This window comes from Penicillium canariense (assembly GCF_028826845.1).
Source record: "Penicillium canariense strain IBT 26290 chromosome Unknown utg000002l_segment0_segment0, whole genome shotgun sequence".
Lineage (NCBI taxonomy): Eukaryota > Fungi > Ascomycota > Eurotiomycetes > Eurotiales > Aspergillaceae > Penicillium > Penicillium canariense.
This window is the reverse complement of record NW_026622729.1, coordinates 2,735,758-2,762,828: the sequence shown is the minus strand read 5'-3', so window position 1 is coordinate 2,762,828 and position 27,071 is coordinate 2,735,758. Positions and strand designations below refer to the sequence as shown.

The 27,071-nt window shown below is 53.0% G+C and overlaps 13 protein-coding genes across 13 annotated transcripts; 7 read left to right on the top strand and 6 right to left on the bottom strand.

Moving 5' to 3' along the window:
* Window positions 1-524: 524 nt before the first annotated feature.
* mak5 (ATP-dependent RNA helicase MAK5) lies at window positions 525-2,947 on the bottom strand (the record flags this gene model as incomplete). The annotated part of the gene is made up of 3 exons (XM_056686335.1): window positions 525-1,388; window positions 1,451-2,632; window positions 2,699-2,947. 3 exons carry the CDS (start codon window positions 2,945-2,947, stop codon window positions 525-527), a joined length of 2,295 nt encoding a protein of 764 aa, XP_056545077.1.
* Window positions 2,948-3,158: 211 nt separating this feature from the next.
* On the top strand, window positions 3,159-4,472 carry N7482_004209 (tRNA methyltransferase TRM7; the record flags this gene model as incomplete). Its single annotated transcript, XM_056686334.1, has 1 exon — window positions 3,159-4,472. One exon carries the CDS (start codon window positions 3,159-3,161, stop codon window positions 4,470-4,472), a length of 1,314 nt encoding a protein of 437 aa, XP_056545076.1.
* A 360-nt stretch (window positions 4,473-4,832) lies between these two features.
* On the bottom strand, window positions 4,833-7,979 carry N7482_004208 (sulfite reductase subunit alpha; the record flags this gene model as incomplete). The annotated part of the gene is made up of 1 exon (XM_056686333.1): window positions 4,833-7,979. The coding sequence occupies one exon, from the start codon at window positions 7,977-7,979 to the stop codon at window positions 4,833-4,835; it is 3,147 nt and encodes a 1,048-aa protein (XP_056545075.1).
* Window positions 7,980-8,515: 536 nt separating this feature from the next.
* Window positions 8,516-10,029, top strand: N7482_004207 (acyl-CoA dehydrogenase family protein; the record flags this gene model as incomplete). The annotated part of the gene is made up of 4 exons (XM_056686332.1): window positions 8,516-8,848; window positions 8,924-9,174; window positions 9,228-9,835; window positions 9,896-10,029. The coding sequence occupies 4 exons, from the start codon at window positions 8,516-8,518 to the stop codon at window positions 10,027-10,029; spliced, it is 1,326 nt and encodes a 441-aa protein (XP_056545074.1).
* A 455-nt stretch (window positions 10,030-10,484) lies between these two features.
* On the top strand, window positions 10,485-11,300 carry N7482_004206 (uncharacterized protein; the record flags this gene model as incomplete). The annotated part of the gene is made up of 2 exons (XM_056686331.1): window positions 10,485-10,523; window positions 10,623-11,300. The coding sequence occupies 2 exons, from the start codon at window positions 10,485-10,487 to the stop codon at window positions 11,298-11,300; spliced, it is 717 nt and encodes a 238-aa protein (XP_056545073.1).
* A 300-nt stretch (window positions 11,301-11,600) lies between these two features.
* On the top strand, window positions 11,601-11,972 carry N7482_004205 (uncharacterized protein; the record flags this gene model as incomplete). Its single annotated transcript, XM_056686330.1, has 1 exon — window positions 11,601-11,972. The coding sequence occupies one exon, from the start codon at window positions 11,601-11,603 to the stop codon at window positions 11,970-11,972; it is 372 nt and encodes a 123-aa protein (XP_056545072.1).
* A 115-nt stretch (window positions 11,973-12,087) lies between these two features.
* On the bottom strand, window positions 12,088-12,564 carry N7482_004204 (uncharacterized protein; the record flags this gene model as incomplete). Its single annotated transcript, XM_056686329.1, has 1 exon — window positions 12,088-12,564. One exon carries the CDS (start codon window positions 12,562-12,564, stop codon window positions 12,088-12,090), a length of 477 nt encoding a protein of 158 aa, XP_056545071.1.
* A 3,553-nt stretch (window positions 12,565-16,117) lies between these two features.
* On the top strand, window positions 16,118-16,456 carry N7482_004203 (uncharacterized protein; the record flags this gene model as incomplete). The annotated part of the gene is made up of 1 exon (XM_056686328.1): window positions 16,118-16,456. One exon carries the CDS (start codon window positions 16,118-16,120, stop codon window positions 16,454-16,456), a length of 339 nt encoding a protein of 112 aa, XP_056545070.1.
* Window positions 16,457-17,763: 1,307 nt separating this feature from the next.
* Window positions 17,764-18,784, bottom strand: pre9 (proteasome core particle subunit alpha 3; the record flags this gene model as incomplete). The annotated part of the gene is made up of 4 exons (XM_056686327.1): window positions 17,764-17,903; window positions 18,011-18,429; window positions 18,512-18,696; window positions 18,761-18,784. The coding sequence occupies 4 exons, from the start codon at window positions 18,782-18,784 to the stop codon at window positions 17,764-17,766; spliced, it is 768 nt and encodes a 255-aa protein (XP_056545069.1).
* A 265-nt stretch (window positions 18,785-19,049) lies between these two features.
* Window positions 19,050-20,845, top strand: N7482_004201 (uncharacterized protein; the record flags this gene model as incomplete). Its single annotated transcript, XM_056686326.1, has 2 exons — window positions 19,050-19,119; window positions 19,176-20,845. The coding sequence occupies 2 exons, from the start codon at window positions 19,050-19,052 to the stop codon at window positions 20,843-20,845; spliced, it is 1,740 nt and encodes a 579-aa protein (XP_056545068.1).
* A 215-nt stretch (window positions 20,846-21,060) lies between these two features.
* N7482_004200 (uncharacterized protein) lies at window positions 21,061-21,825 on the bottom strand (the record flags this gene model as incomplete). Its single annotated transcript, XM_056686325.1, has 1 exon — window positions 21,061-21,825. The coding sequence occupies one exon, from the start codon at window positions 21,823-21,825 to the stop codon at window positions 21,061-21,063; it is 765 nt and encodes a 254-aa protein (XP_056545067.1).
* An 870-nt stretch (window positions 21,826-22,695) lies between these two features.
* N7482_004199 (uncharacterized protein) lies at window positions 22,696-25,257 on the top strand (the record flags this gene model as incomplete). Its single annotated transcript, XM_056686324.1, has 1 exon — window positions 22,696-25,257. The coding sequence occupies one exon, from the start codon at window positions 22,696-22,698 to the stop codon at window positions 25,255-25,257; it is 2,562 nt and encodes an 853-aa protein (XP_056545066.1).
* Window positions 25,258-25,877: 620 nt separating this feature from the next.
* On the bottom strand, window positions 25,878-26,901 carry N7482_004198 (LUC7 domain-containing protein; the record flags this gene model as incomplete). The annotated part of the gene is made up of 3 exons (XM_056686323.1): window positions 25,878-26,348; window positions 26,430-26,761; window positions 26,859-26,901. The coding sequence occupies 3 exons, from the start codon at window positions 26,899-26,901 to the stop codon at window positions 25,878-25,880; spliced, it is 846 nt and encodes a 281-aa protein (XP_056545065.1).
* Between the last annotated feature and the right edge of the window lie 170 nt (window positions 26,902-27,071).

Genomic DNA, 27,071 nt, shown 5'->3' with positions numbered 1-27,071 from the left:
CCGGTACGCATTCAAATCAAACTATGTCAAGGAGGGCGACGGGTCGTGGGGATTAGGGAGAAGGGTGCAGATCCGCCGGAAATGACGACGATGGATCCATCTATTCTAACACGCTTATGAGATCATCCGGCACTGCACGGTATCCATTTCTCGTCCTGCTTGATTTTTTTGTGGTCGGGTCCTGCAACAGTGGGGCGCAAAGTGCCGACTTTCGGCGTGCACTCGCCGACTTGCCGAGGTGGCAATCTCGGGATGCCGATTGCGATAAGATAGAGGCATTTGACACTGATAACTAAGTTAAGTGGTAGTTAAGGTTAGACAATGCGGTGCGTGCATAAGGATGGGCTGATATAGTTGGTGTGGATTGAATAGTTAGACGAGATGCCATTTTAGGATTTCAAACTTGGGATGTGTCTATGTGAATTCATTTTTGGTGTAAAAAGCTTTTTTAGACTGAGACTATAGACAAGCTCTAAGAAAGCCCACAGTTAACGCCGACTTAAATGACCATGGCAGAGGCCCGCTTAGAAATTCAAGGGATCCAGATGCCCCAGGAATGAATCGTTGCCCTCGCCGCGCAGAAGAGCCTCAATATCAATACGTCCAGCCGTGAGATAACGCTCACTGACACCGATGTTCACCCGCTGAGAAAGCTGATGCTTCAACTCAGCGCGCAGCCCAGCCAATTCGCCTTTGGTGATGCTGCTATCCTGCTTTTCTTTCAGATGGCGTCCACCACCACGACCACGGCCCTTACCCTTGGACTCGTCAAACGCATCGCTGTCATACTCAACACCGAGATCATCGGCCGCAGCACGAAGCCAGTTGTCCTCGGCAGAGATCTTCTCCTTGGCGAGACTTGCATCTGTTATTTTCCTGGCGAGGTCGATGCGGGGGCGCACGCGGGCGACAACTCGGCGGTCGATATCGAGGGACTCAAGTGGCAACTTCTTGACTGGCCCTTTCTTGGCATTTCGGACGTGGACTTTGGCAGCGAGACGGGCCACGCTGACAACTTCTTCTGGAGCACAGATGATAACACTCTTACCGACGGCACCGGCACGAGCAGTACGACCGGATCGGTGAACGTAGGCATCTGCTGTGCGGGGTGCGTGGTAGTGAATCACGCAGTCAATACCCTTGATATCAAGACCACGTGCCGCAACGTCGGTGGCAACGAGAATAGAGCTGGGGTCTGCTGTTGGTGAGGAGAACCGCTCTACAGAGCGAAGTCGAGCCTTTTGTGCCATGGAAGAGTGAAGGCCAAGGGCAGGAAGCTGCAGGTTTTGCAGCAATTGGGTGAGACGTCGGACGGCAGAGATAGAGTTTGTGAAAACGAGGGTTCGGTGCTTAGGGTGATAAAGTAGAATCGAATAGAGGTAGAGATCCTGTTGCATAATCAGTATGCAATCATGGTTTGGTTTGGCATGCATGTGTGGCAATCTCTTACCTTCTCCATCGCAGGACATTCAACAATGCCTTCCTTCAATCCCTCCGCCATTTGCTGCGCGGGGTTCACGTCGATGAACCTGGGCTTCTCTTCACGGAAATTTAGCTTCTTCAGAAGATATTCCATGGAGTCCTTCTTATCCACTGCATCCTCTCCACTCCAGCGACTCTTTCCAGCCAACTTTTGTTGCAACTCTCGATGGAAGGTAGCGGAGAAGACAAGGGTCTGACGAACGCTCGGTTCTTCTTCGACGGCTGCCTCTTCGTCCATGTCGGGGAAGTCGCCCTGCTCTTTACGGTCCAAAGCACCCAGGATTTCTTCCACTTCCTTAAAATTACCCTCGCTAAGCAGACGATCTGCCTCATCAACAACCAGGTATTTGATGCCCTGCATCTTGCGAATCAATCCTGAGCCCGTGCTCAGAATCTCCCAGACACGGCCGGGTGTACCAATGACGATATCAGCACCGGAAAGTTGTCTCTGTTGCTTTTGAATAGACAGGCCGCCCGTCAGAAGAGCGATACGTGCATTGGTATCCGGGGCATTTGCATTCAGCTCCCCGATATGCTTCGCCAATTGATGCGCGAGCTCTCGGGTGGGCGAAAGGATAAGCGCCATGGGAGCAGAGTTCGGCGTTTCAGCCTCGTCTTCCTTCTTCCCTCGCTTCTCCAGGTAATGCTCGAGGATGGGGATGCCGAAGGCAAGCGTTTTACCGGAACCCGTCGAGGCTTTTCCAACGACGTCGTGGCCCTCCAGGATTGCAGGAATGCACGATTTCTGTATAGCAGTCGGGGTAGCGAACTTGAGCTTGGACAGACTTGTAAGAATCTCTGGAGAAAGCCCGAGCTTATCCCACGCGGATACATCCACACCATCATCTTCTTCAGCCTCCTCGAGGAGCGCGGCAAACGAGAGTCCGGCTTTCAAATTGGGGTCCCGCGCAGGCTGTGCATCCTTGGTCTTGGTTGCCTTGGCCTTCTTCGCATTTTTGGCTTCCTTGGGTTCTTTGGACTCCTTCTTGTTCTTCGATTTCTTCTCGTCCTTCGCTGGCTGCGCATCGGCGATCGGGATGGCAGCGGTCTTATCAGTCGATTCTCCGTCGCTGAAGCCAGACCATTCTTCCCCGTTGTCTTCCCCAGAGGGAGCCTTTAGTATCGACTGATTTGGTTTCCCGGACTTGGCCTATTGCAATAAATACCCAGGTTAGAAAGGTATCAGAACTATTAATGATGGATCGCGATTGCATACCTTGAATCGAATCTGTCCCCCACCCGTAGACCGAACGATGTCTACTCCGTCAATCTCCTCCAATCCAAAGAAACCACTTGCATCTCCTAGCCGATCAGGAAGAGCTACTTCCTTCCAGTTGAGGTCATCAATGCCGACCACGCCGTCCCAGGAATTGCCTTCTGATTCCACGCTGGACTTGACAGCCTTCTTCTGCTTTTTGGACTCCCGCGCCTGGGATTTTGAGTCGCGACCTCTTTTCTGACCCATCATGAGAATAGGACCTCTTCTGAATGGTCAATGTCGTGTGTTTGGAAAGAAGAGAAAACGCTGGTCGGAGAAGTCGCAGAGAAAAAAAGTGGCAGAAAAAGTCCGCCTTGGAAATCTTATCTCCCACGCTCCCCACGTTGGATGGAAATTACTCCGCGAAGAAACCCCGCCAGAGTCAATCCATTGGACTAGTCCAGTCCCGTCTTTCCAAATGGGCAAGTCTTCCAAAGACAAGCGCGATGCCTATTACCGCCTGGCGAAGGAGCAAAACTGGCGCGCCCGCTCCGCCTTCAAGCTCATCCAAATTGACGAGCAATTCGACCTCTTCGAATACGAGAACCCAGACCGCGTGACGCGAGTCGTGGACCTTTGCGCTGCACCGGGGAGTTGGAGTCAGGTGCTTAGTCGAGTCCTGATCAAGGGCGAGAGCTTCGGACGGCGGGCATGGATCGATAAGAAGCGGAGGGAGAAGCATGCCTTGGACAATGCCGATGCGACCCCGGCCAGTGATAAGGAGACCGAGGTTCCTTTCGGGGAAAATGACCCTAGCTCCAAGTTGAAGCCTCGGAAAAATGTCAAGATCGTCTCGATCGATCTGCAACCTATGGCGCCGCTCGAGGGCATCACCACCCTCAAAGCCGACATTACCCACCCCTCTACCATTCCTCTTCTCCTGCGTGCGCTAGATCCCGAAGCGTACGAATCCTCGACACCTTCCTCAGACTCGCCATCACAGACCCCCGTGGCAATTAAGCAACCTCACCCAGTTGACCTAGTCATCTGTGATGGCGCACCGGACGTGACGGGTCTGCACGACTTGGATATCTACATTCAGTCGCAGTTACTATACGCTGCACTGAACCTTACTGTGGGTGTGTTACGCCCGGGTGGCAAGTTTGTTGCCAAAATATTCCGAGGCAGAGATGTCGATCTTCTCTATGCACAATTACGCACCGTCTTTGAGCGGGTCAGTGTTGCCAAACCGCGAAGTAGCCGCGCCAGCAGTCTGGAGGCTTTCGTTGTATGTGAAGGTTTTATTCCTCCTGTCAATGAAGACGGACTGGTTGGTATGGCGGCCTTGAAGAATCCGCTATTTGGCGGGGCTGCAGCACCGAAGCCTGTTTCGGATGATGGTAACGTCGGTGTCGAAGTGCTTGAGGAGCAGGACGAAGATATCCAGGCTCGCCCGGTCCTTGCACAAGCAACCTTGAGCGAGACCTCACCGCTCCCAGACCATTCTACTGAGGTGCGGTGCCTCCACACATCTACATCCAGAGATCAACCACCATCGCAGAAGCCCCCAAGCAAATTCGCGGTAGAGCACCGATGGATCCCTTCTTTCATTGCCTGCGGCGATCTCTCAGCGTGGGACTCGGATGCAACTTATGCCTTACCTCCCGACTATGTCCGTTTGGACCCGGTACAACCTCCCACGGCACCTCCGTACCGGAAGGCTTTGGAGTTGAGGAAAGAGAAAGGTGGTGCTTATGGAAAGACCAAGCCCAGGATATCGGGACAGGCTTAATATCTCATGTGGTATGTGGTAATGAATAAAAGAAAAGGAGAACATGAACGTATAGACAACTCGTTTACGATACACTTTATAGAAAGTCTGGGTCTAAAACTGATGAGAAATAAAAAGGGAGAGATGGTGATACTCATATACCCCTAGAGCCAATCTAACCGAAAATAGATGGCTGTCTAAGACTACATTCTCTACAGCCCTGAAAATGATATCGAAATGGTAAAATCTGCGATGCATCTTGAAGTCTATGAAGAGATAAGTGTGCTAGGCCAAATCAGACCGATCTAAAGCAGCAAAGCGGGGGAATAGGCAAAACGTAAAAAATGCCAGTCATCAGTTCATAATCCCAAACATGCACGTCTAGTACACCTCCAGGACATAGCGCTCCTCATCCTTAAGCTTTTCGATCTCCTTGCGGGTATCGACCTTCTTGCCGTTGTTCTTAGCATCGGTGGCGATAGCCTCCTCCAGGACAGCAGTAACGTCGGGGACAGGCCAGGTGGGACCGCACAGGTAGAAAGCACCTTCCTCACGAATGTACGCCTGCATGATCTCAGGCAGCGACTGGCGCATACGATCCTGAATGTAGATCTTCTCTGGTTGATCACGTGAGAAGGCGGCGCCAAGGAGGGTGATGACACCAGCGGCCTGGTAGGCCTCCCACTCCTCGCCGTAACAGTATTCCTCGCGCTGGTGACGAGATCCCATGTATAGGAGAACGGAGCCAATTTCCTTGCCCTGGGCCTTCTCGAGAGCACGGTGCTGAACGAAGGCACGGAAAGGAGCAAGACCGGTACCTAGACCAGCCATGATGAGCGGCTGGGTCGACTTGGGGGGTAGCTTCATCACACTAGACTTGACGCTGACGCTGACTGGAGTGCCGGGTTGCAGGCGGCTCAGGTAGCGGGTAGCCAGACCGAAGCGGTCGCGGCCGTTGGGATCGGTCCAGTTGACGGCGACAATCATCAAAGCGACAATGTTCGGGCTGACCTTCTGGCACGAGGCGATGGAGTACTCGCGGCGCTTCAGAGGACCAACGATGCGGACAATCTCGTGGAAGTCGGGGTGAGCAGAGGGATACTCCAGCAGAACATCGGCAAAGGTGATGGTGTCAACCTCGGCGCGACGCTTGAACTCAACAGCACCGTCGGGCCCACCGAGAGTACGGAGGTCGGTCTTCTCTTTCTCATCAGAGGCGAACTCAGAGAGAGCCTCGTAGAAGCGCTTAGGCGGGCGGCCGAAGATGTCGACGTTCTGTACCAAGGCCTGGTAAACAGTGCGGTTCTCAAGAACAGTCGGGTCCTCGCGGCTGGGAACCTCGACGATATCATCCGGGTTCAATCCATAGAACTCGATGAAGTTCATGATATCCTTAGGATCGTTCTCGGCATGAACACCCAGGGCCTCACCAATGTCGTAGGTGAGACCAGAGTCACCAAGATCGAACTCGATGTGGAAAATATTACGATCATAGGTGGCGGGGGTAAGGCGGCGGTTCTCCTTGACGTGAACAGTGAAGGTCTTGGTTGCCAGGTCAGGACGGAGAGCATTCTTGGTCCCGAATGCCTCCTTGAAGGCCAGACCACGGGCAGCGGTCTCCCAGTCCTTGAGCAGGGTCGGGGGCTCAGCCTCGTTCTTGTGGAATGCACCAAAGCTGTTGATGGAGATATCCTTAGGAAGCTGGGTAGCCTCGCTAACTCCCTCAGGTTCCTTCCAAGACTCAGGAACCTCGATTTGGCGAAGCACCTTCTCGAGATCCTGGGTGACCTTCTCCAAAATCTCGGCGTTGCCGGCAATGGAAGCAAGCTTCTTGGTAGCAATGCCCTCCTGAGTGGGCAGAGCAACACGGATGAAAGACGTCTGGAGAATCACGGTCTCGAGAGAGGAGTCTTCAACGGCTGAGGGGTCGACAACGAAAAGAGAGATACCACGCTGGGCAACAGCCTGTCGGAAGGTGGCCGGCAGCTTCTTCTCGAGATCCTCATCCTTAATACCAGGGGCGCTAACAATGAGCTTCGCGTTGTCTTTAACGGAGGCGAGGACATCGATGTCGTTGAGCAAGGCGATGTTTCCCACATAGGCGACATCGGCAGCAGCAACCGCGTAAGGAGCGTCAATAATCTTGGCGCTCTTACGGATATCAACACGGATAGCACCGCCTTGGACCAGGTTGTCGTGAATCTTGCTGGTGGTGACGTTGCTTGCGGAGTCAGCCGCAAGAGCCTGGCTGAGAGTGCAGGCAGCCTCATCGGCCACGGAGGTGTCAACATCCCAGAAAGTGTACTCCTGGACAGTAGTGGGATCAAGCAGCTGCAGAGGAGCAGTCTCATAAGTAGCGCTGTCGACGGGTAGGATTGGCTTGTTGAAAATGCGCTGGAATGTAGCAGCGATAGTGATCAGATCCCAGCGCTGAGAGCGAGGGTACTTGATCTCAACACAAGACGGAGCCTGCTCACGGTCGGTGGCGAAGACCAGCGCGGCCAGGACATCCTCGTACAAGGTAGAGTGAACACCCTCCTCCTGAACAGCCTGCTCATCGGCAACCTGGCCGAGAATACCGACGGTCTTGGTGGTCTTGGGGAGTACGCGCAGGAACTCTTCCTCGACGAAGGGGCGGTAGACACGGACATTGACCACACCGATATGGACACCACCCTTGGCCAGGGAGCGGGCAACCTGGGCGGCGAGAGCAGCCTCGACGGTGCCGAAGACAACCAGAACGGAAACGGGCTCAGCGTGACCATGATACTCGAAAGCACCGTAGTCGGTGCCAAGCTCGCCGTTGAGGGTCTTCAGAAGATCCAGAAGCTTGCCTTGAGCATCGAGGTGGCGGTTACGAGAGTCATTGAGGGTCTTGTGAACGTTCTCGTACGCGCGGGTCAGACCTTCCTTGTCAAGGATATCAATGACACGGGTGGTCTCGCGGCCGACGCGAACACCGTCATAGATGTGGATTGAAGGCAGGACAGAAGCGAGCAAAGTGGTGAAGAGAGCCATGTGCTGGGACTCGTGAGCCGAGCCACTGGAGACCAGACCCAGACCGAGATCCTCAGCCAGAGAAAGAGCCGAGACATAGTCGGAAACGAGGCCCTCCTCGCCAGCATAGTCGACAGCGGCGATGTGCGCAGCCACCGGGCTGGCAACAGAGTACAGCAGAGAGAGCTGCTCCAAAGCAGGCCGCATATACGGAAGGGTAGCAGAGGAGGCCACAATACCCTGAGGCACATGACGCTTCTTCAGATCGAAGTCTTGAGAGAACAGATAGCCCAGGGCCAGGTTACCAGCACCCTGGCGGGTCTCGAGGGCGTTAACAACAGGAGATTCGCCATTAACCTTAGTCTCCTGGGCTGCAGACCACTCCCGCAAGGCAGCGTCAAGGTCGAAAGTCTCCGGTGAGTAGGAGAAGATCTTGTCACTGAGAAGATACGCCACCTGCTGGATCAGGGTCTGGGCGGTGGTATATGTCGGGCCGGAGAGGGCTGCAAGGGCCGGATTTGTAGCACCCATGGTGATTGTTGTTCTTGTCTGATATTGTGCACACAGCAGCAATATCTGTGATGAATGACAAGAAAGAAATCACCTCAAACAAAAGAATTATGGGGAAGAGGTGGGAGGGGGAATGACCGGATACCCGCGAGTATAGAAAAATCCCCAGGGCATTTTGCCTCTTCCGGAATAGCGGCAATCACGCAATCACGCAATTTCCTTATCGATAAGCCCCGGAAGGCGGTGCATGATGGCAAACTCAGCAGAAAACCCTGTGCCGCGTTGAGCCAGCTGACTCAGCATCTTACCGTAGTCATCAAATCAATGCCTGGGGCAGGTAACTAGTTACTCATGTGATAAGTTAGTTAACTAAGCAGCGTGCAGCGGGGAAAGCGGCCGAGGCTCGGTCAAAGCTGGGGGATACTGTGGGACTGCGGAGAACACCTAGCTGGCAAGAGCTCCTATATAGCTGCACGTAATTCATCCCGCACCACAACTAACCTCGATGACCTCTCTATAACTCTGAAAATAGAAATTACCCTATACTCTTTTTCACAATGGCGGAAAACTCTCCGAACCCCGTTCCCTTCTCGGAGCCGCCCTATTTGCGTGGTCTCCCATCCCCATACATCACGACCGCTCACCGCGAGTTCCAGAAGCGATGCCGCAAATTCGCATGGGAGAACCTGATTCAGCATGCGATGGAATGGGAGAAGGCTGGGACTGTTCCAGAGCATGTTTTTGACACTTTCTGCAAGCACAACATGCTGTTGCCAAATATGCCTGCCCCCCTTCCTGTTGACTGGCTGAAGCGGCTAGGGATCAATGACATCTTGGGTGTCAAGGTCGAAGATTGGGACTACATCTATACCGGCATTTACTGCGATGAGGTGCGTATGAATTTTTGGACCACACGGTTGTCTTGCAACTGCCGGACATACTAATTCGAGGATTTCTACTAAAAGTTGGCTCGTTCTGGTCTGAGCGGCCCCGGTGGCTCCTTGAATGCGGGTTTCGCCTTCGGCATCCCGCCTATTGTCAAATTTGGCAGCAAAGATCTGCAAGAACGGTTCCTGCCCGATCTTCTTACCGGGAAAAAGCGTTCTTGTATTGCTATTACCGAGCCCGAGGCCGGTAGTGATGTTGCAAACATTGTCACCACTGCTACCAAGAGCGCTGACGGGAAGCATTATATTGTGAATGGCACCAAAAAATGGTAGGTCATAACAGCTAACCGACCAATCGGATATCGTACTGACAACCCATTAGGATCACCAACGGTATCTGGTCCGACTATGCGACCATGGCTGTTCGGACAAGTGGACCAGGGCCTACCGGCCTTTCGGTTCTGGTTGTGCCCCTGAAGAACCATCCTGGTGTCACCATGCGTCGACTGAAGGTCTCAGGCCAGATCACGGGTGGCACGACCTACATCGAGCTCGACGATGTCAAGGTCCCGGTGTCCAACTTGGTAGGCAAGGAAGGGGAGGGCATGCGCATCATCATGACTAATTTTAACCACGAGCGTCTCGTGATCTCTGTTGGGGTTACTCGCTCCGCACGCGTGGCTCTGTCTGCTGCTTTCTCTTATTGCCTCAAGCGTGAGGCTTTCGGCAAGACCCTCATGGATCAGCCCGTGGTGCGGCATCGACTTGCCAAGGCCGGTGCTGAGCTCGAGACTATGTATGCTTGGGTCGAACAAATTCTTTACCAGCTGTGCCATCTCAGCAAGGAAGAGAGCGACCGCCAGCTTGGAGGCTTGACAGCTTTGGCAAAGGCAAAGTCCGCGATGGTTCTCAATGAATGCGCTCAGGTTGCCGTGCTCCTGTTCGGTGGCAATGGTTTCACACAAACCGGTCAGGGTGAACTTGTTGAAGGTACGCTAATATCCGATATCTTTGGCCTTTGATCCAAACTAACATGCTACCTTTCTATAGCAATCCTGCGGGATGTCCCTGGCGCCCGTATTCCCGGTGGCTCAGAAGACGTATTGCTCGACCTGTCCGTGCGCCAATTGGTTAAGATCTACCAAGCACAGGAAAAGAAGCTGTCACAGAGCTCTAAGATTTAGTTGGGTTACTGTGCACTTCCAGTATGTATTCAAAATTAGTCACAAAGACCAACAATGTGATGATACAATTATACATAAACTTGTTCCACAACCCATATAGAAGCGTCCATACAGTGTAGCGAATCCGAGCCCCAGTTGAGATCAACTACGTGCTGAACAACCTTTACGGAACAGACCTGCCATGGACCGACAATGTGAATACCATTGCTCGCAAGATGAACGGTTACTGGGTGAACTTGATCCTAACTGCATGGACCGGTTCGCAAACCCTTTGGTACGGTAGGGTAAACTATCATACTGTAGTTTGTGGGGTTTGCCTCGGTCGGCTTAGTGCGAAGGCGTAGTTCCGCAGTGGATGACGACGGGGCAGACACACGCCACAGTCAGCTCCATCCTCAGCCTTTTCTACCTTCCACTCTCGTGAGACTGCTCTGACTCAACCCTCAAAGAGAAACATGGCGAACGTGGCGTTAATCGGATGCACAGGCATGGTGGTATGAACCAGATCTCCCTCCCTCGGTCCCTCTCCTCCCCTGGATCGCATAAGCAAGAAATGCCACATTCCCCCACTAACAAAGCCCCCATTTGCACAGGGATCCCATATCCTCACCAGCCTTCTCGCCCACTCTGGTGTTAGTCGAGTTGACACGATCTCCCGCCGCACCCCTCAGTCCGCCAGCGGCGCTCCGCAAGCCAAGCTCACGACCTTCGTATCCGACAATACCGAGACCTGGGCCGGACAACTCTCAGCACTCACTCCTACGCCGGAAATCTTCATATCTGCATTCGGCACCACCAAAGCTAACGCCGGCGGCTTCGAGAACCAGTATAAGATCGAGCATGGCCTAAATATCGAAATGGCGCGTGCCGCGCGCGACGCCGGCGTCAAGGTCTACGTATTGATCTCTGGCGCCAGCGCGAGCAAGGCTTCCTCTATTGCCTACATACGAATGAAGGGTGAGATTGAAGAGGATGTGAAAGCGCTCGGGTTCGAGCGAACTGTCATCGTGCGTCCTGGTTTGATCAGTGGTACGCGTGAGGAGAGCCGCCCCTTGGAAGCGTCCATGCGGTTTATTGCCGGATGGGCTGGCAAGCTTCACCCCAGCTTGAAGGACGGCTGGGCGCAGGATGCCGATGTTATCGCGCAAGCTGCGGTCAATGCTGGCCTGAAGGCACTCGATGGGGACGTCCCGGCTGGCAGTGAGAAGGTCTGGATCATTGACGGCACCCAAATTATTTCACTTGGCAAGAAATCCGCGGGATCATCTTAGTGTGTGTTTTGTTTGGTTCGTTTTTCACGTTGAAATTCCATTGATTCCCCCCTCAAAAACAATCTAGCCCTGGTGTTTTGGCTGTATCGATTAAAGTTCCAGTGTTCATGACAGTGGAAAGCAACACTTGCCAAAATAAAAAATTGGAAATACTCTCGACGTTCCTTCGAGGCTCGTCCATTAACTCCTAGCTGCCACGCCAGTAGGGTAACTCTATCATTTATCATCCAATAACCAACCATCTCCACCGGAGCGTCTTGCATTCCACTAGGTTAGATCAATTTGATCCCTTTCGCTGCAATGCGGGAGAACCTCATCCGCTGGGAAACCCTCTTTGATCTCACAGAGTTCGCGCATGACCTTGTGGGTAATGAGGCTGATCCGGGCCCCTTCTCACAACCACCATACTCACCACCTGCAAAGCCGGTAAAGGACAATGACCTGATATCTGGTGAAGAGAATGATGTTGAGGTTACAGCAAATAGAAAAGATACGATTCTATCGGGAGAAACATACGATGTGAATAGCTGGGAGATGACGCCGGGGTTCCTACGCAAGTTGGCATGGGCAATGGAGAGATGTGGAGAATTGATGAGTCAAGTAACCGCTGGAGAAGGATCAGAGGAGAAGGAACCACTACACATCTTGGTCTTTCCTGAAAGCCCGAACTGACTGTTAAGTCATGTATCGCGATGTAGAATATACATTGATTTGAGACAAGATCTCGAATTTATAGCATGTGCCTCACATGTCTCCCTCTCATAACACCAGAGAAATGGTAAACAGTCTACCGATATGAAACATGAGTCCCATCCTCCTTCACATGAACCGTCCGGCGCTTATTTGGCTGTCCTCTCTTGCTCGTCGATTCTTTATCTGCATTCCGCGCTGGGCCTCCCTCCTCAGGCCCTCTCCATTTATTGACGTCCTGGTTGGCAGGGCTCATGTTTAGAGTTCCCTTCTTCCCCTTGGAATGTGATTCTTCCTCGGTTGCCTCGAGCTCGCGCTCGGGAGACGTCGTTGATGGATCCCATGCGGTATCATGCTGAGCGATTTCGGAATCGGTGCCAGACTTAGTGACCTCTGTTCGTTGAGGGTTGAGGGATTCGCGGTCAAAATCGTTAGGGGCCTTGTCCTTGTAGAAACGAGGCGAGACAACGAGAGTACGACGAGTTGCAATTGGTGTAGTTAGGTTCACAGTAGGGTGGGAGGTGCAACTTGGTCGAATGACCTTTTGGCTGCTAGAGAGGAGGCTCTTCCACATTGTATCGGATCCACGGAAGATAAAGATTAGAAGTAGAACGGGCCCTATGTAGATGTGGACGGATTGTATGGGCTATGAGAAATTTGAATGAGGACGAATTACTGCAAGAGCTGAATCCTCATAAAGGCAAGGAATGCACGCTGAGAAATGCCGTTTCAGGGCTTCTCGTGCCCTGTTCTCCGCGGAGAGAAATCATGATGACGTCACGTATCACCGCTAACCAGGTTCGGTAATAAGCTTCAACGAGGACGTGAGTAACCATCAGCCTCTCCAGATCAATGGAAGAGGTCATGGTGCTTGCTAAACGGAGTTTTTTTAATATCTAATTTATTCGGTCCATCGGAAAGGCCGGAGAATGCCACGTCAACAAAGGCCGAAGGGCGTCCTATCGGGGTCTGATCCCAATAAAAAATGGGGTTGCGTAAGGATCAATTTGACTGCTTTTTCCATGCAAGTGATAGAGTTCAGCTTCTATTGCCTGTGGGATACCAAAGATGGCAAGGTAGTTCCGCGGACCCAGGTCTGGATAGTTGCATTACTTGCAACGTCTTGATACCTAAATGTGGCTTGCATCAAAGATGTCTTACTTGCCTAATAAAGCTAGAGTTTAATAAGAAAAGTCAGATCGGCACTATACCCGAAAATCGAGAAATAGAGGCGATGTTCCATGCATTTTACAGATATGCAAAAGGTGACCTAGTCCATAAGATGGAGAAGATCATGGCATCTGGCGGCATGCAGGTGCTAGGACCCACTTGGTTTCCATCGACCAATAAACCGCGGGAGCTTAGTCTACCTCGCCCTCGGTGAGGGAGTCGATGATATGCACGAGGCATTCTCGTACATTATGGGTGGGGAATTGTGTTGCTTAGCTGCAGATGGCCGAGACCCCAGCCAGGGTGTATTATTGGACGCAGCGGTCGGCTGCAAGTGAGGCTTCCTCCGCCGCCGGGCCAATCTGAGCGCGGGAGTCCAGTCCAGAGGCGGCGGTCCTCTGGGTTTTGAATGCCAAAGCTCACGGAGCCGACGACCATTTGTCGCCAGGCAAAGGCATGCGCGGGGAGGATGCGGGAGCCTCCGTTCACTTTAAGATCACGGGATCAGAGGAGCCCAGCCGAGTGGGAGCGTGTATGCGGGTCTTAGAATCCAATTTCAACGTTGTAGTATGGAAGGCCAGAGTCATGGTGCACAAAATCAGTCCAGCGAGCGCACTAGTCTGATCTGATAGACTTCAAATATATTTCCGGCAACTTCGCTTGTTGGGCAGGAATCATGTCCGCAATTTCCCACGATTTTGAGTCTGATCCTTGTCCAGCAGAGGTCGGGGTTCCCCCAGTATGGAAAAGGCCTTTTTTCGGCGGTAAGACGGGACGAGAGGCAAAAAGAGCAGGGGGCTTGGAAAGCTGATTCGAGAGTTTTTTGGGCTGATGCAATCAGTTCGCCGCTCGAAAATGATCAGTCCTCTCCGTTGTGACGCGCATTGAGGCTGCTGGCCGCCATTCAGGGATGCCTGGCTGCCAACTCAACAGTTTCGCCATGGATCGTCTCCCTAGATGCAGGCAGGGGACGAAATGGCGAGCGGTGGTCTTCGATGATCGTGCGCCGTGTTGATGAGCTTTTACCCCTCTCAGGTGGATCGGAGGGCAGAAACAGCAAAAGTAAACACAGCCACTTCCATCTCAAACTGGAAAGGCATGCCCTCCCGCACCATGTTCGATGACAGGGATAAAGGTCTGGGTCGTCGTGTGGAGCATTCGTGGGATCCAAAGACATCGCGCTTTTCGACCCACGGTCTCCCCAGCCAGTCTCGCTACCAGGAATCAGCGTGCCGAGCCAGAAACATTGTGCCACGTCAGAGTCTCCGAGCTTTGATGCAGCTGCATATGGTTCAGCAATATGTGGAAGGTGTCACGGTTCGTGTCTGCGACGGGCGCCGTACGGCATTTCAGGTCCTATCATTTTCGCCCGGAAGAGCAAAAAGATGACGGTAGACCGCACACATGAGTGGGGGCAGATGCAGGACTCCTCCTCTGCAGGTATGAGAGATCAGCTGAACGAAACTGGATGTTTCCCGTCAAACCCCGAAGTGGTCGAAAGGCTGGACCGCGATAACCCAATTCCAAGGGGCCGTGTCTCTGAGGGCACGAGGTACCAATAATGGAGCCTCAGTGACGCGACTGTTGCCACCCAGGTGATGGACTATTGGCTCAGAAGCACGGAGCGGAAAGATGCGGCAGGGTGTAGAACGAGGATCAGGCCTCAATTCTGTGATATCCTGGCCAGCAAGGCTTGGCAAAGAAACAATATGGGGAGCATGGGGACACTAGGTCGGGTAGCGACCTCAGTTCAGAGACCAAGTCCACCATCCGCAATTGCCCAGCTGCAGGAGGCGTAATAGTGAGGATAGGAAATGGTACAATGAGGCGCAGGTGCATGTGCATGCGATTGAATCACGCAGACGTCGACACCGGGTGGGATTTCTCTGTCACAGACAGAGGATTGCCAGCCAGACGGTGGTGTCAAAGCTCATGATAATTGGCATATTGGGCCAATGGAAATCTGCAAGCTTGGACGAAAAGGGTGGTATGGTAGAGCGGCCCCATTCAGGTGGAGTCGCCGTGGACGTGCTAGGTCCTGTCGCAATTAGGAAAGACATCAGCCCTTTTTCACTTTTTGGCTGGGATAGCATGGTCATCCCTGGACCACTGTTGTCTGAAAATTGCATCAAAGTGACAGCTGGCAGAGGCCAAGAGCGACTCGTCATGCAGGATCGTCTGTGCAAAACGCAACACGATCACAGGAGCGAGAGTCCATGCGAACAGCATGCACACGGAGGCGGGGGAGTGCAACTGGCGACGGCATAGCTGCAGTAGTCGGGGCTGGGAAAAGGAAACCTGCCAGCCATCAATTGAGGGATTTTCCACCTCTTCGTGAATCATTATGGGGACAGAAATCGCCACGCCTGAAAGCTGCATGCATCCTTGAAGCGACGATTCATCCTTGGTGGCTCCATCCGAGAGACCTTGGGCATCTTGCAGTCTCCACCTATCTGGAGAACAGCTGACAGCCAACCGGATCGAGTTCAACCAGGTTGCGAGGTGAAATCCGAGAAATGGGGAAACACGGACGATAAGCCGTCCTGCACCGGCGAGCGTCGATCCTCAGAGGACCACACGAACTCGGGGGACCCAGGCGATGACATGGAAATGTCGACCACAACATAAATAGGGCCTTTCGGATCCTCTGGATGGCCCGTGAGGATTGAAATCATCCCTCCGGGTTTCGAAATCACAACCTTGACTCGTCAATTCATGGCCATAAACATCCTCCCGCAAAAAGCATTCTGTTGATCAAGCATAACTTGAACCTCTCTCGTTGAACCTCCTCACGACATCCGTCGAAGGGTAGCCTATCAAACTTGTCAAGTGGTCTTCGGCAAGAAGGCAAAGCCAATCGTACCCCCCATCTAAACCTGAAACAAGCTCTCCGGGCCCGAGAACAAGTGAGTTTGATCGCACCTTGGAAGCTAGCGGCACTAACGCATCTGATAGGCATGTGCTTTTACAACCAGAAGCGTTATTCCTGTGGAGACTGGAGCTGGACCAGTTTCGCCCACCGGTGCAACTACGAGTACCGCACCGGCGAAACTTGCGGTATGAAGCTCGTCAATATGACCGAAAATGATAACAGCAAGTGCCGCCTCTGCGAGAAGATAGAGACCAAACACAGGAGGCGAAGCGCCGAGCTCGATCGCTTGGAACGGTGGAAGCGGGAAGGGGCCAGTCTCGTGGCCTCAATGGACCGGTCCCAAAAGCTCATTATGGACTTGGACAAGGAGATTTTCGCATTGCAACGGGAACGTGAGGACCGACGCAGAACCCTCCTCAGATAAAATGATTCGGGGTCAACGAAAATCGGGGGCTTTCATTCAGCGAGCAGCAGCAACTGCATTCATTTTCCCCCCGTTATGTGGGTGTTTCGATTTTTTGTGCTTTCGGATTTGCACGTTGGTGGACTGCTCAGGGGCGTTTCATATTTCATGCAGCACAAGGTCTGTGACATTTAGGTCTGAATCGAGGGTCTGCAATGTGATGGAGAGTATCACTCCTGTCCGGGGTCTGGAGGATCCCGAGAAAAAAAATTTCATTGGATAATCCGTAATATTCTTCCCCTGTTCCATAGGCTGACAGCGTCCAATGAATACATTGATGTGGGCTAGTCGTGGTGTAAGCGCCTTGCTTCCTTGGGTGAGCGGTTCGCTGAGACGGCTCCAGTCTCATAGAGAAAGGGGGGCTTTCTGCAGTAATTCCTCGTACAAAAAGCCACTAGGTCCTAGTGTAGACGCGATTTTAGCCATTCAGTCGAGCGAGGACTTTATGAAATGTGGCAATGGTGGTAGAACGAAGAATAACTGGCAGGTGGGATGATGAACCCCCTCATTCCCTCTTGTCACGTGTATGTATTCGCTTATGTAACCCAGCCTGTGATAACGTCGAATGGCTGCGCGTTCGAGAAGATCAACAATTTCCATCCATAATCCTCTAGACACCTAGACGTATCAGTTGGTCGAAGCACAATGAACTATATGGTAGGAAACCATGCTCGGGTAGTCCGTGCCTGAAGCCATGTGGGGCAGCACCATCACAACTGCGCAAGGCAAATATAGCACTAGATGGAATCATTAGGATATCTGATCTTGTACTCTTCTAGCACCTAAGCAGAACATTATATCGCCGAAGTTGAATGCCATGGACAGGGCTTACCAGGTGATCAATTAAGCTGTAAGCACTTCTCTAAGCCTGGGTTGGGTGGCTGGAAACTGGGAAATAGAACGGCGACTTTGGTGCTATATATCTTCACGCTGGTCTCGCTGAGTATGTAAGACTGGAGAATTTTCCTATGTTGGGCCACCACTTCAGATACCCAGTATCTACGGGGCAAGGTCAGACTACGTGTACTTAATGGTCTGGTTGGCTTTGCTGGTACAAATATCGTCAAATGGACAGCAGATTAGGGGAGTAGGTTCTCAGACCAAGCCGTTGGTTGTATGCCACGTCACGATCAAGCAACACGCATGGTGCAGCATCACCAGAGCGCATCTGTTCGTACAGAATATGAAAGAGGTGTCAATACGCTAATGTGGAGATCGAGTGCAGGTCTTGATTTTCAAGTATCTGAAACACAGGCGAAGGTATTATTCTATTTTATCTCACCAGCCTCGGGTTCATCGTCCACCTTGGCGAGCCCTTGTTCCCGAAGAAGGGCATCAATCTCATCGGCGCTCCACAGGTGGTGGTAGATCTTTCCGTCCTTGGTCTTACCCACTGTCGCGAACTCGACTAGGGAGAAAAAAGGCGTGAGTTAGTATGTTCGAAACTAATAGTAGCCATCCTAGCTGAGAGGCGACGGGGGCGTTCGCTAAATCAAACAGGTTTAGGAGACTCACTCTTCTCACTGCTTAGCTTTGTCGAATCCATCGTCTTACTCAGGACCTTGACGGCCATAGCGCAGGCCTCCTGCAAAGTGGAGTCCTCTTTGTAGTCTTGCTTCAGCAGACTCTGTGCGCTGGCATTGTTGGCACCAACGCTGGTAGCTTTCCACCCTCCATAATTTCCACTTGGGTTGCTCTGGTACAGCTGGAACTGGCGCAGGTGGTCCCAACCGGCGTAGATGAATGACACACCGAACGGACGCAGACCACCGTGTTGGGTATATCCTTGCTTCAAGTCACACAGTCGGCGCACCAGCTGTTCGCAAGGAATGTCTTCGTTGTAGGTGAGGAGGTAGCGCTGAGCATTTTGGCGTGCGTAGTTGATGAGGATGTTGGCATCGGCGTTCATACCAGCGACGGCGCAGATCATGTTACTACAAATGGCATTAGTTCAATGCAAAAAAGGGATGTACCGGAGCTGATGCCATTTAGGAAACTGAAGGCATTTCGACGTACTCGTTGATGGTGTAGAGCTTCTCGGCGGAGGTGTCCTGCTCCAGCAGCTTGCTGGTCACCTTCCTCTCCGCTGCGAGGACGATGCCATCCTTAGCTAGAATACCGAGAGCCGTACCGGCGTGTGAGATAGCCTCGAGCGCATATTCAACCTGGTACAGTCGGCCCTCTGGGGAGAAGATGGTGGTCTACCAAACGGCGTCATAGGTTAGCTGGAGCTGCTCCGACCGCCCGGCAGGGGGGTTAACCTACCCGTGAATCATATCGCCGAGACATGTTGCATGAAAGAAGACACAGTGAGGTCCTAAAGAAGTAGCGGAATGGAGGATCGTAAGGAGGAGTGCGGATGAGAAGGTCGGAGTTGGAGACAGATGAGCTCCAGGAAGTTCCAGGCAACTTGCCCTGGCGCGTCCTCTGTCATCCGCCAAGCTCGGACCACCTCACCACACCAAGGCTTCACGGCGGCTTCCCTCCCAGCATTGGGCCACGCGAGCGAGCAAATTTGCTCTCAACAATTTCAATCTAGCTAGTCGCTGCTATTATGCTGAGATCGACTTACGCTCCCCCGCCCCCTCTCCCCGCAGGGTGGTCGGAGCATCGAGCGCCTTCAGGTTGGTCTGCGCCTGGCTGGTCTCGAAAGGATCTGGCGTAACTGACGCTCTTTTAGGTCATTTGTATTACTATAATGCTACAACGAAACAGTCCACATACCAGAGACCACAAGTGCAAGCTCCTCAATCTGCACCGCCTGCGCCGGATCCCTCACAGCCACTCCCGTTCTATTCGCCTGAAACACTACCACCCTTCTCATCGACGCCATATGGGCCCGTAGGTTATCCCCCAGGCGCAGCGCAATATAATCGACACCAACAACAGCATGGACAAACTCGCGGCGGTTTCCGCGGTGGAAGAGACCATCGTGATCGCGGGCGCCGTGAGTCCCAGGACAGGCCAAGGTCGAAGCATCCGATCCCGGATTGTGCGCCGTGGGTTCTGGTGAGAACCAAACTTGGCAGGCGATTTGTGCACAACCTGGAAACAAACAAAAGCTTTTGGAAATTTCCGGAGGAGGTTCTAAAGGGTGTGGTTGAATACGACCGCCTAGAGCGTGAGAAGAAGGAGAGGCGAGAACGAGGCGAGAAGTCAGAGGAGCCAGAGGAACCGAAGAAAGAAGCTGTGGCGGAGCCGGCCTCATCACGGTTGGAGCATGAGGATGCTACGCATGAAGGTCCACATCCAGGCGCAGAGGATAGCGATGAGTACGAAGAGGTTGAAGTTACCGATGACGAAGGAGAAGAGGAGGATGGCCAGGGCCAACCATCGAAGCGTGCCCGTACCCAAAGCCCTGGAGCGCAGGAACAACCACTGGAATTTACCGAAGAGGACATGGAATATCAGCTATCAGCCATGGGAAAAGAGTATGGACTGGACCCAGGAGAGTACGGTGAACCCGGAGAGGATTGGGAAGAGGGTGCAGAAGGACTTCCATTGACTGATGCCGATGCCGAAGCATTGTTCCGTGATCTGCTTGATGACTGTCATATCAATCCGTTCACAACGTGGGAGAACGTCATTGACGAAGGCCGTATTATCGAAGATTCAAGATATACAGCTCCTTCGAACATGAAAACTCGCCGTGAGATTTTCTTCGGTTGGAGCAGGGATCGCATCAAGGAGGTCCAAGCCCGCAAAGAAAACCAGGAAAAGCAGGATCCTCGTATCAAATATTTGGCCTTCCTCCAGGAATATGCAACACCCAAGCTCTACTGGCCCGAATTCAAGCGCAAATACCGGAAAATCGCGGAAATGAAGGACTCCCAACTATCCGACAAGGACCGGGAGAAGCTTTACCGCGACTATATCTCCAAGCTCAAGCTCCCCGAGAGTACCCGGAAGGCAGATCTTTCAGCGCTCCTCAAATCGGCACCGTTACATGCCTTGAACCGCTCCTCGAATCTCGAGGTCCTCCCGTCCATGATCATCACTGATATCCGATATATTGCTCTTCCTCCTAAGGTCCGCAACGCCTTGATCGAGGCGTATATTTCTACCTTGCCACCTCCACCGGAGGTGCAGATGACTGCGGAACAGCAAGAAGAGCACGATCGAAAGCAACGGGAACGCGAGAAGCGCGAAAAAGCCCTTGCGGAGCGAGAAAAACGGGTTGAAGAAGATAAGCGCAGACAACGGGGCGATCTTATTCGTGGCAAGCACCTTCTAAGAGAGGGTGAGGCTGAGATTGCGGAGGCTATGAAGATTCGCAAAGACGGCCTGCGTGGTTACATGGAGGTCGATGAAGACCCAGCCAATGAGCAAGAAAAACCAAAGAATAATTGAGGAGCAGGAATTGAGTATCTAATTACAATTTCATCTGTTCATAGCTGCATTGAAGCCGATTTGCGACCTATCCTTAAGACCTGTCAACGAACAATAGCCTACGCTTTGCACTACATGATAGCAGATAGCAACATATGCCGTTCAATTTGGGAGGGTATCACTGTAGATTAAAGGAGCTATTTCCTTTCATGTAGAAACCGATTTTCATTTTACAATCATTTGAATCGCCAATCATCCCAATCATCATCCTCATCCTCCTCGCTGTCACTCTCAGGCGCTCGTTGATCCTCCGATGTCATAGGGATGTCCCGAGCTTGGTCTTCAGCGCGCTTCTGCCGTAACTCCTCTCGCATTTGCTTCAGCCTCCGTACCCGCTCCTCCAGCTGATCCATTTCGTCAAACTCTTCCTCCATAAATCGGGCAGCGTCTTCCCGTTCGCCCTCTAACTCAGCTTCCCGGGTTTGTGTTGTCGACGGCTTGTCTCTGTATTGTTGTGCGGCAAGTTCCTCGGCGGTTACTGGAGCGGCGGATATCGTAGCCTCCGCTGAAACTGCAGCTGGGGCATGTAACATTCGGGTTGGGGCGGCGACTTCGCGTTCGAATGTAGCCCACTCGTCTTCGTCGACTGTCTGTGGGGTTGATTGGGGTGCCGTAGCTCCAGGCCCAGACTCTGAGAAGTCTGCCGCTGTAGTGTCCTCCTGTGTTCCTTGCACAGGAAGTTCGGGGCCAGTATCTTCATCTTCCTCGATGGGTTCCAAAACCTCGTCCTCGGTTGTGTCCGCATCGGGCGCCTGGGAGGCTTGGGTATTTGCCACGGCCTGGACAGCGTCCAGGTCTGTCGATCGCAGCTTTTTTCGCATCAGACCGTCCCCATTGTCGACTTTGCGCTTTTTGCTGATTCGGTTGCCGGTGGTATTTGGTTGCGTCGCGCCCTTGCGCGAAGCTAGTTCATTCCGGAGGAGCGATCGCACATCCGCCATGTTCTCGCAAGGGAGAAGGTAGCTCGGTCGAGATTTTCGGGATGTGTTCAAAGGCGACTGGGTGTGTTAAAGGAGGATGAGTTGCAGTTTTGGCCGGTTTCAGGTTGATTCAAAAGTGGATTTTGCTTCAAGTGGGGAAACCTGGAGAAGCTCATCGGATTGAAGCCTCTCAGCCCTCGGCGGAGTGGCTGGGCAGTCACGTGATACATGACATAAGCATATGGCCCGGCAAGCCACTTATTCATCCATCCTCCTCTGATCTTCTCTCTTCTTCCAACTCCTTCATCACTCGATTCATCGCTCTCGTGTACTCGACAGAGCGGCCGCTGCGCAAACCTCCACGGTGAACATCTATTGCTTTTCCTATTCGAAGGGCGCCCGTGTGCGAAATCCCACGCGACCCCGCTCCAGCTAAGTGTCGCGACTGACGCGCAGCAAGGGATCGCAGAGGACAGTCCAACACAACCTGGCGCATATCTTGCCAGCACTCGTTTGTGCCGAATTCCTCGCACTCCGTTCCGGGGAATCAGCTTTGGTGATCAAGTAATACCGTGGATCAGGCACCGACGTTCTTCTGCAGCGTCTTCTCTTGTGTATTACTTTAGCCCCCTCTGAACCCGTAGAGAGACCTTTGCGATCGCTGGGTATCAAGCGCACGCCCTTTCTGTCATCCTTCCTGAGCAATCACAGAACCATTATCCTTTATTGCGCTGTAGTACACAGAGGCGCCTCAAAGCCTTTTTGAGCCATGGCCGGTAAGCAATCGTACACACCACTCGCCCCGCAGCCGCAACCTCAACCCCCAGACCACCCGGGATGGCCAGAGGGAGACGGCACCCTGGGTTGACAGCCTCTTTAATGCACCACAGTATGCTAACGATAATGCCAGACGAACCGCGACGCTCCGGCCGGGCCACCAAGGGTCAACACAAGAACCTCGAACTACCAGACGCTCCTTCGAAGAAGGGCAAGACCAAGGGTCAAAAAGATCCGAAAGACAAATCCGGCAAAGCCTCCGCCGAGCCCACCCCGGGTCCCAGTGAGGGAGAAGAAGAAGATGATGATGATGAAGAGATCATTAGGTGCATCTGCGGCGAATACGAAGAGGAGGAGGATGTGGAGCGGGACATGATCTGCTGTGATCAGTGTTCCGCGTGGCAACACAATGACTGTATGGGATTGACATTCCCCAAGGGCCAGGAGCCGGATCAATACTACTGCGAACGATGCAAGCCCGAGAATCACAAAGCTCTTCTGGAAAAGATTGCAAAGGGTGAGAAGCCTTGGGAGGAGGTCGCTGAGCGACGACGACTGGAGGCCGAGGAGAAGAAGTCCAAGCGAAAGAAGGGCAAAAAGGGCACCCGAAAGAGCCAGGGCAAGCCTGAAGCCAGCACTCCAGCCCGTGCTGGAACCTCTGCCACCCCTGGACCTGGTCCTTCACCCACCACAGGCGCATCTGCGTCGGCTGAGCCGGAGAAGAATGGACACGGTGGTGATTCTCGGCGATCAAGCACCAACAAGCGTAAGCTTGAAGAGAGTGTGGAGGCTGATATGGTGAGCACTTCACTCGAAACGCGCAGCAGGAAACGACATGCTAACTCGAGTCTCTTTCAGGGTCCGCAGGTGAAGCAGCAACGTGTCTCCCCTCAATCCACAACGGGAGCAGCTTCGAAGCTCAAGGCAGAGTCCCCTGCAGATACCCCAGCCGCGGGTGCCACCCTGGAGGCCCTTGTGATTCCTGCCCGGAAGAGCGCGGCTACCGCGCTCATCAGGCTATTTGTAGATCAGATCACCGCGGCTCAGAAGAAAGGCTCATATTCGCCGTCTGCTGGAAAGTCCGCTGAAGATGCTGCACGACAACTCGGTCTGTCCATCGAGGATGCCATGTATCACAATTTCTGCGGCCGGACGGGCGAGCCTACTGAGCCATATAAGTTGCAATTACGAACGATCCTGTTCAACGTAAAGAAGAACCCTTCTCTACGAGATCGTCTACTTGTAGGTAGTCTGTCCCCAGACTCCCTGGCTAGGATGAAGCCGGAGGAGATGGCTAGCGAGGAGCTGCAGCAGAAGGATGCGGAGATCAAGCGGGAGTCCGAGCGACAGCACATCATTGTCCAGGAACAGGGTCCCCGGATCCGACGAACGCATAAGGGGGAAGAGCTCGTCGAGGACGAGACTCACACTGCTGCGACAGAATCGGTCTTCTCAGCTGGCCCTCGCCGCGCCGCCGATGCAGACGGCAGTCCCGGGAACCAGAGTCCACTTACCCCAAAGGTACAGCAGTCGAACAAGTTCCGAGAGACGGAGGGTCATGCTCGAGGTCGTTCGCCCACCGGAGGACACCATGATCATGTCTTCCCTGAGCTTGCGCCCAATATCCGCGAGCCAGTACCCAGCAGTGGCAAGATCCAGGCTGACGCTGAGATTGATCAGCTGCTCCGCGACGAGGAGCCCGATTCACCTCCTTACTCACCCAAGGACTTCAACGATGACAATGTCGTCTGGCATGGCAAAGTTGCCATGATCCCTGTCTCCGAGTTCACATCTTTCGCGAAGCATGTGGGAGGCGCAGACCTGAGCGGGCGGATTCCTTGGAGCCAGCTGGCGCCCTCGACGCTGCTGGTTGATGGCCGTATCGACATCCAACTTGCCAGCAGTTATCTTTGTGGCCTGCGATTCAGCTCCTCAACAGACGTGTCTGTGATTGCCATCAGCAGTCCGGATCTGCCTGGAGAGCGTGCGGGTTTCGACAAACTCTTCGACTACTTCCAAAACCGCCAGCGCTATGGTGTCATTGGCAAACATCCGTTGTCGGCTGTTAAGGATACCTATATCATTCCTATTGAAGCCGGTACTACTACGAAGCCCGAGTTCATTGAGTTGCTGGAAAACAACACCCTTGACAGCACCATCAATGAGCGAACCCTTCTTGTTGTCTTCGTCGTGAAGACAGGCGACTCCAACCCCCCTTCAGTCCAGCCGCCGTCTCACCAGCCTAGCCAAGAGCCAGCCGTCTCTGCAAGCCCCCTGACGGCTGCTGCAGCAACACCCCAACAACCTAATTTTATGGCTATTGGTCAGGCCACAACCCCCCAAGTTGCACCAACACCTCCGACTACCCTTAATGGAACTGTCCCCAATCCGGCTGCGTATGCTCAACCACAAGCTACACAGCCAGGACAGTTCCCACCTTTGCAGCAACAAGCTCTCACCGGCTTAGCCGCCGCTGTTCAAGTGCTGGGCGCGCAAGTAAACGCACCCGCCATCCAGCAACTTCTCAAGACGGCACCCAATGTGGACGTGGCGCAGTTGAACGTCGTCCGCGACATCCTGGCCCGGCAGCCTGCCGCGGCGGCCAACTATGACACACTTATGCAGGCGCTGTTCGAGACTCAGGCTAACGGCCACGTCCCGCCGGCAAACGTCTAATGTTCTCTATTTTATTGACGCAACAATTGATCATTTCTACCTTTGTACTGTACAGGTTATTGTGTTCGGGTGGGTTACGAACTGTTTTTCCACCCGTCGGTGTTCGGGACCTCGGGCTCCTTTGATGTGTGTTTTTAAGTACGTGGGATACCCATGGCTGGCACTCGTGGATCTGCCGGCTTGCCCACAAACATGGTTCTGTTTGTTTATTGTCATTACTTTTTTCTCATTATTTATGGAGCGAGTGCTCTTAGCTGTGCATTACCCTCTCCAAATGGGTGCATGGTTTCAATCAAAACAAAGTTTAGTGTCTATATTTTTTGTATGGCGTGAGATAATCAATTCACATCCAGAATGTTGTTTTCGAGAAGATGCATTGCCACCGTGGAATCGATCCTTAAACAGTAGCCTGTCAAGATGTACTGGTGAAAAGATTTTTGAAGTGTATTTTTCCGTACTATGGCATTTAGGTATAGAACATAAAACAAATAAGGGCATTGTTGAGCTCATGGCTGATAACCTTCCTTCGCCACCTACCATCATCGTACAAAACGCCTGCGCTATGCAAAGAGGGTCGAACCAAAGAGGATGAAGACAGAATGAGAAGCGAAAGGAGCAATCTACCACCTTCCACCCCGTCGTCGGAATCCACCACCACCACCACCGCCGCCATACCGTGGGCCGCGGCCACCAGATCGACCACCTGCACTATACGGATCCTCTTCCTCGACGTGACGAACTGGCGGCGCCCGGCCCTTCAGCTCAGAGCTGAGTTTCTTAAAGCCCTTGCGCATATCCGAGTATCCCATATGCATCTTTCCAAAGAAATGATCCGCCAATCGTCGGTCATTATCAAGCCGGCTAAGGTAGGCGCCGCAAACGTCGCAGACCTGCAGCTTCTGGTGGCCGGACGGACCGGAGGTGTCTTGGAGGTTCTTGAGGTCGCGCTCAGCAGTCTCCTTCTGCTGCTTCGCCGTGCGGATCTTGTGCATCTCGTTCAGGGCCATTGCGACAGAGCCCGTTTCGCCGAGGACGGAGACTTCGAGGAGGCCGGTGTTGATCGTGTTGTTGAGGTCAGCGATTTGCTTGAGCTGCATAGGAGTTAGCGAAGGCATTAGAAAAAGCGAATTTAAGGCCAGTGCGGGGCAGTTGAAGATTTGAAATGATCATACCAGGTTGTTGGTTTGCCGGATCTCATCCGGAGTCTTCTCAAGCCGGCGCTGCGCAGTCTCGATTCGCCGGTCACAATCATCGATGTACTTTTGCATATCGCGCATGTAGTCAAATTCAAAGCCCCATTTCGCTTTCTCCGCAGGAGATGCGCTATCATACTCCGCCTTTAGTCCCTCACTATGCACTTTGGGGCAGGGTCCGAGGTCCTGCTTCGTGTTGGTGAAGAGGTCATGCGGGCAGGTTCCCACGAGGTAAGAACGGCAGACTTTCGGGTCCGTGATAGAAAGCTGGGAATTGCGACCCTGGGCGCCAGTGCCAATGAGCTGGTCAGCTGTAAATGAAGATCCTGTTAGCTCAGATCGGGGAAGAGGTAGGAGGTTGAAGCTTGAAGTGATGGGCCCAAGTGGGAGAGCGCCAAAGAGACATACCTCCCATGAGCTGTTCCAGCAATTTTCTCTGTTCTGCCGCCATGATGATTGCCTATTCTTCAGGAGGTAGTAAACGGGCACCACGGGAGAGAGCGATTACTCTTGAAAAGCGAACGGTTAAGTCCTACGGTTTTTCGATGCTGGCGCTAAGAACGGCGGCAGGCGGTGAGGCACGACAATCGATCCACCAGATGGACAGTTCAAGACAACACT